The 6,531-nt window shown below is 40.1% G+C and overlaps 1 protein-coding gene across 1 annotated transcript in view; it reads left to right on the top strand.

Moving 5' to 3' along the window:
- Positions 1-6,140, top strand: part of LOC109236588 — a 9,940-nt gene extending 3,800 nt beyond the window's left edge. Inside the window, exon 3 of the mRNA XM_019402784.1 lies at positions 5,082-6,140. Coding sequence (XP_019258329.1) covers positions 5,082-5,789 — 708 coding nt within the window. The 3' untranslated portion in view covers positions 5,790-6,140. The remainder of the gene's footprint in view (positions 1-5,081) is intronic.
- Positions 6,141-6,531: the final 391 nt, after the last annotated feature.

The following is a 6,531-nucleotide window of genomic DNA, read 5'->3' as shown; positions in this document are numbered from 1 at the left end:
CCCCCTACCCCCCCCCCCCCCCGCCCTTCTCTCTCTCGTATCTATGTAACTTCTTTTGTGGTGCATTCAATTATAGAATAATGAAAAATTATCAGTTAGTCTTAAGCTTAACTTCATTTTCTCTTTCTGTTACCTCATAATCAAATTGTGGGCACGAGGAGAAATGTATCTCCATATTTGCATGTTTGAAATGGATTCTCTAAAACAAATTAGATGTGAATGTATTGGATTTGTCTTTATCCTTGAAGGAAGGTATCTTAATATACACTTACCGATCGAAAAAGATATCAAAGAATACTCTATGGCTGGACATGTATATACTTTTACCGGCATCTTATATTAGGCTGATTAAGGACATGTATGATGGAGCTAAAACTTGGGTTAGGACAGTGGGGGCGACTCGGAGCATTTTCCATTTGTTATGGGGTTACACCAAGGATCTGCGCTCAGCCCGTTCTTATTTGCTATGGTGATGGACGCACTGACACACCATATTCAAGGGGAGGTGCCATGGTGTATGTTATCCACTGACGATATAGTTCTTATTAATGAGACGCGAGGCGGCGTTAACGAGAGATTGGAGGTTTGGAGACAGACCCTTGATTCTAAAGGTTTCAAGTTGAGCAGGACTACGACAAATACAGGGGTGTGCATTCGAATCGGTTTATCGATAAATCGAATCGATTATTTGTTATCGGTTTATCGATATCGGTTTATCGATTTCGATTTCGAAATTTTCCTTATCGAGTTATCGATTTCGATTTCGATTTTGTCCTCTTCGGTTATCGGTTTATCGATAAACCGATAAGATATACTAAAAAGACAAAAATACCCTTATTCTATAATACCCTTTCCTTTACCCTAAGTCCCTAACCCTATTATTTCCTCTACCCATTCTTCAGGAAGCAAGGAGAGAACACCATTTCTTAGGGGATCAAAATGACGAAAGTGTTGAGGCTGTTGAGAATCCTAGATCAATTGCAATTAAGGCTGTTCTATTGTTGTTGCTCGGCACTGTCATTGCTGCCGTGTTTGCTGATCCCCTTGTGGATGCTGTCACTAATTTCTCCAGTGCCACAAGCATTCCTTCTTTCTTCATCTCATTCATGTGCTTCCATTTGCAACCAACTCCAGTGAGGCAGTGTCAGCTATTATCTTTGCTAGCTGGAAAAAGTTGAGATCTGCATCATTAACATTTTCGGAGGTTTGTTTTCCTGATGCAGCTTCTATCATCTCTGCTTTATAGTAGATGTGCTTTCGCTACCCATTATTTGCATCAGTGAACCTGAAAGATAATTAATGAACATTAAGGGGTCGTTTAGTTGCAAGGATTAGGGATAATAATCCCGGGGTGAAATGTAGGATTGTTTTATCCGCCTTTGATTGAATTTTTTGTTCTGGTATAAGCAATCTGCAATTATTTATACCACAATTGTGGTTTGTTTTTATACCCTTATTGTATAATATCCTTTTCTTATTGGTGTAATCGATAACCGAATCGATAAGCCCCAAAAATTGATAAATCGAAATCGAAAAAATCGAAATCTTATTGAAACGATAATGATAAGCATATGTACAAATCGATAATCGATAAGTAATTATCGATAAGGGTCAAAATCGAATCGATAAATCGAATGCACACCCCTAACAAAATACGTGGAGTGAAAGTTCAGCGGCGTGTCGGGAGAAGCGGACATGGACGTGAGGCTTGCCTAACAAGTCATCCCCTAGAAAGGGAGCTTCAAGTACCTGGGGTCGGTTATCCAGGGGGATGGGGAGATTGACAAGGATGTCACGCATTGTATAGGGGTGGGGTGGATGAAATGGTGGCTAGTGTCTGGCGTCTTGTGTGACAGGAAGGTGCCTCCAAAACTTAATGGTAAGCTCTATAGAGCGGTGGTTAGACCGGCCATGTTGTATGGTGCAAAGTGTTGCAGTCAAGAATTCTCATATCCAGAAGATGAAAGTTGCAGAAATGAGGATGTTGAGATGGATGTGCGGGTACACTAGGCTGGATAAGATTAGGAATGAAGATATCCGGGTGAAGGTGGGCGTGGCTCCCATGGAAGACAAGATGCGGGAAGCTAGCTTAGATTGTTCAGGCACGTGCGGAGGAGAAGTGGATGCCCCGGTAAGGAGGCGTGAACGACTGGCCTTGACGGGTATGAGAAAAGGTAGAGGGCGACCTAAGAAGTATTGGGGAGAGGTGATCAGGCAGGACATGGTGCGGCTTTAGATTTCTGAGGATATGACCCTTGATAGGAAGTTGTGGAGGTCGAGCATTAGGGTTGTATGTTAGGTGGTAGGAGGCTAGTCTGATAATGTTTTGTCTTAGGTTGCTAGTGATTCCATTTGTGTCCATATTACTTCATTAGGGTTGCAGGTTAGGTTGTAGGAGGCTAGTCTGATAGTGTTTTGTCTTAGGCTGCTAGTGGTTCTTGTTGTGTCCATATTACTCCATTACGTCTGTAGTACTGTGCCATTGTTACTGCTTATTGTTATTGCTTTTCTTTCTATTTTCTGGTTATTACGTTGCTGGTGTTATCTTTCTGGCTTCCCTTGCTGTTACTCTCCACTGTCTCTTTTCATCTTCTTGAGCCAAGGGTCTATTCTCCGGAATAGGGGTAAGGTCTGCGTACACACTACCCTCCCCAGACCCCACTTGTGGGATTTCACTGGGTTGTTATTGTTGTACTCTATGGCTGGATCTTCCATTTGTTTCCATTTATTGGTTGAACATGAAATTTTCTCCTTTGTTCGTCTATCTTCGGATCCATCTTCCCCACTTGTGGGATTATACTGGGTTGTTGTTGTTGTTGTTGTTCGTCTACAAAAAAGTTCTCATGTTACTTCAATAGTTAACATCTCGGAAATAGGTAGTGTCCTGCCTTATCCTAATGGTAAATGGCTTAAATTTTGGTCATTTACTTGGAAAGAAATTATTCTTGTAATCTTTCAGACATTTTTTCCCGAATGGAAAAGTTTGGTTCAAAACTATCAAAATGAGGTCAATTCGCGAAATCCCGGTTCATTACTACGAGTGTTAGAACGTGTTAGAATGAAGAGTGAACTCTACTGGTGGCGAACGAAATGTCCTAGTGACATTTTCATAGAATGGGATGTGCATTCCTTAGTCTTGGCAAGAAGTTTAAGATCTTATATCAAATGAAGAAGTTTAGATATGCTGTTCTGGTTCGAGCAATGCTTTAGGTGTGTCGAACACGCCGAAGGGACATCCTTCAGTGTGTGGATGTTAAGCTAAACTTGGGTCCGGTGACTGATATAGTTGTAGTGGAAAGGCATGTGTATTTATTGGCATATCGTTCTACTTATACTATGTCTTCACATTGATTTGGATCATGAAATGACTTTTAATAGCAAAATATTAGCTTGATCTGTGTTAAAGAAATAGACCTTGGGTCTAACTCAACCCCAAAAGCTAGCTCATGAGGGGAGGATTGCCCAATCCTATATAAGGAGACCACCAGCTCAATCCCTAACCATTGCGGGCCTCTAACTCACTCTAATGTCCCCTTGCACGCCCACACCAGCAACTGGAGCGTGGACAATATAACATGGACTGACCTGGCTCTGATACCATAAAATGTACCGTGGGCTTAACTCAACCCCAAAAGCTAGCTCGTGAGGGAGGATTGCCCAAGTTCATGTAAGGAGATCACCAGTCCAATCCCTAACCAATATGGGCCTCTAACCCACTCTAACATCCCCTCACATGCCCAGACCACCAATTGGAGCGTGGACAATATAACATGAGGGCCCAAACGGGGACTTACCTGCCTCTGATACCATGTTAAAGAAATGTACCTTGGGCCTAACTCAACCCAAACGCTAGCTCATGAGGGGAGAATTGCCAAGTACATAGAAGGAGACACTAGTCCAATCCCTAACCAATGTGGGCCTCTAACCCACTCTAACAATCTTAAACACGAGAAATGGACTACTTCTGCGAATATCCTGCTATTGACTTTAGACTTTGATAATAAAATTATGGATGTGACAGAAATTAATTGTGATAAAACATATTTCTGCACAAAGCTCTATCCTTTAGAAATAAAATACTAAACTTTAGAATCTTGAAAACAAAATGTGGATTTTAGAGAAGGCAGATAAGGTGCAATATTTAATTGTTAAAAAGTAAACTTCCTTGTTCTTTGAGGAAACAACCAAGAGACTATGGTTATCACAGGAGAAGAAAACTTAACAGAGAAAAATAACTGCTAGAGAATTCTTCTAGAATTTTTTCTTTACGGCAGCTGATGAGGGCATTTTTGGCTGCTGATTCTTAGGTTAAAGTGGAAAAGATTAGTAGATTAAAGATACAATATGGCTGTCATAGAGATGAAGCGTGAGCCTTTTAGAAGAATTCCTATTTCATAGGGAGTAAGTTCAATTAACTGCTAAATCACTCTTAGCAGAGCGATTATTTGGTCTGAAAGCTCAAGAGCTAGGAGAAAGAAAAGAAACTGCACGATGTCTTCAAAGATTACTTGAGTTTGTGCAATTATCAACAGATTCAGTTTCAAACTTATTGTTTATTATCGGTTAGTACTTTTTTTTTTGAGACTGGTAAAAATATTATTGGTTAGTACTTAGATGGACTTCATATTCCCCTCTGCCAATCAAAGAGTAGGAGCTCTCATCATTTTATCATAATCATGAAATTTGAAATAAAACCGCAGTGATCTCCGGGTATTTGAGATTGTTGTACCAAAGGAGGACCAAGAGTGCACAAGTATTTTCTCTGCCTAGTGATTTGATAAAAAAGATTTGCCTATCATTCACCATAAGTCCATAAGTAGCAGCTGAAGTACTGATGGCTACCTTTGTCTTTGCCATACGATATGCACTGTCGATGTCATGCATCTTACCAAAATAACTGGTCTTTTCTTATTGTTTTGTTCTTTCACTATTGAGAATGGAGAAAAACATTGCGAACTACTGTCCACTTCATGTGATTATGGAATTAATGCAACTTTACTGCCATCCTTATTCATCTTGTTCTTGTTTGAATGCTCTTAGTTTCCACATGCAGCCTAAGTGAATTTATTTTTGATATACAGGAGCCACCTGTTTCCCCAGTTGAGTCAATTGAGAATGCAGGCACCACGGAAAGCTTGAATGTGTCAAAAATCCAAGAAGTTCCTCCTATTATCAGCTCTCCCAGGGATCCTGAGTCTGTTCTTAAGCCACCTAATACGAAGGTGGCAAATGAAGAATCAGAGAGTTCGAGAAATGGATCAGTGCCTAAAGTGACAAGTTTGAAAGACGACCATGAGATGGGATTACCAACTGTTGAACCAAGACCAACTGAAGATGTTGATTTGATTCATAAGCATCTCCCTGAAGAGGATGCTGAAAGACCCCTTGCAAGAGACTCCAAAGGCAAGGGAGCTTCTTCACATTCACAGAGTGTGGGGACAGACTCAGCTACGAAACAAGTCGTGAAAAACCATACAGATAAACCAAACACGAGCTTTCAACGAGAATCAGAAACTGAACCAAGTAAAGCCAGCTCATCCAAGAATTCTGAATTAAGTCTTGAAGAATTTGTTGTATCTGAAATAAGTGAAGCTGATGTTGGAAAAGTAGATCATAAAGTTGTAAAACAAGACGATAAGGCAACAACCACTGGAAAGTCAGATCATGTAGTTGAGTTGCCTCAAGAGACAGGTCTGGTTAAAGGTGATGTTAAAGGCAAGAAAGAGAACCCCACAAGTGAGGCTCAAGTTCAAGTTCAAGCGACTCCGAAAGAGAATGAGGATAGCTAGTATATTGGGAGAGAGAGAGAGAGAGAGAGAGGAATCCTTTGGGTATTTTCTTTGAAACTTCTTTTTATTTGTTAGTAAATGAATGATTAGATGTTCAAGTTGGTGTTTAGGTTAGGACTGCAATATTCTTTTTTCTTTATTGGTTGTGCATTGGTGATGAACTGCTTCTCCTTCAAGAATAAGTTTCTAATTGATTTCTTGAAGTATTTTTCTTAGCAGTTCTGGAGATTATATATAATTAGTGGGAGAAAAAGGGGTTATTCCTTGTTACAGATAAACAATGTCTTTTTTGGCATGTAATAGTTATTTTCTGTGGAAAATAATAGTGAGACCAAGTTCCTTTCTTTCTTCTTTTGTTCTACCCTCCCCTCTTCTTTTCCTCCCTTTTTAAGCTTACTTGTTTTAGGTATGAATGCATGTTAAATTTACAGTCATGGCCATTTGGCATTGCCTCCGCAAGAATCACCTATAGTTCCAATGACAGACAGTCACCAAATAGTTATTGGCACCAAAATTGCCATCACCGCTGCGTCCACTTACTATAACTTAGGGCCCTCAAGGGGATTTTTTGGGTACCCTACCATTATCACTACTGGTCCTAGGGGGTGGGTACTTAAGGGGACCGGTAAGGTACTTAGGGGTATTTTTAAATTAAAATATCAGTTTTTATTTATTTATTTAAATACACACAAACTTAGGGGTGAAAAACATAAATTATGGGGTAGAGGGGGTGTTAGGGAGG

Source organism: Nicotiana attenuata, unplaced genomic scaffold, assembly GCF_001879085.1.
Source record: "Nicotiana attenuata strain UT unplaced genomic scaffold, NIATTr2, whole genome shotgun sequence".
In the NCBI taxonomy this organism is placed as follows: Eukaryota; Viridiplantae; Streptophyta; class Magnoliopsida; order Solanales; family Solanaceae; genus Nicotiana; species Nicotiana attenuata.
The sequence above is the reverse complement of the archived record's forward strand: the minus strand, read 5'-3'. Positions and strand labels throughout refer to the sequence as shown.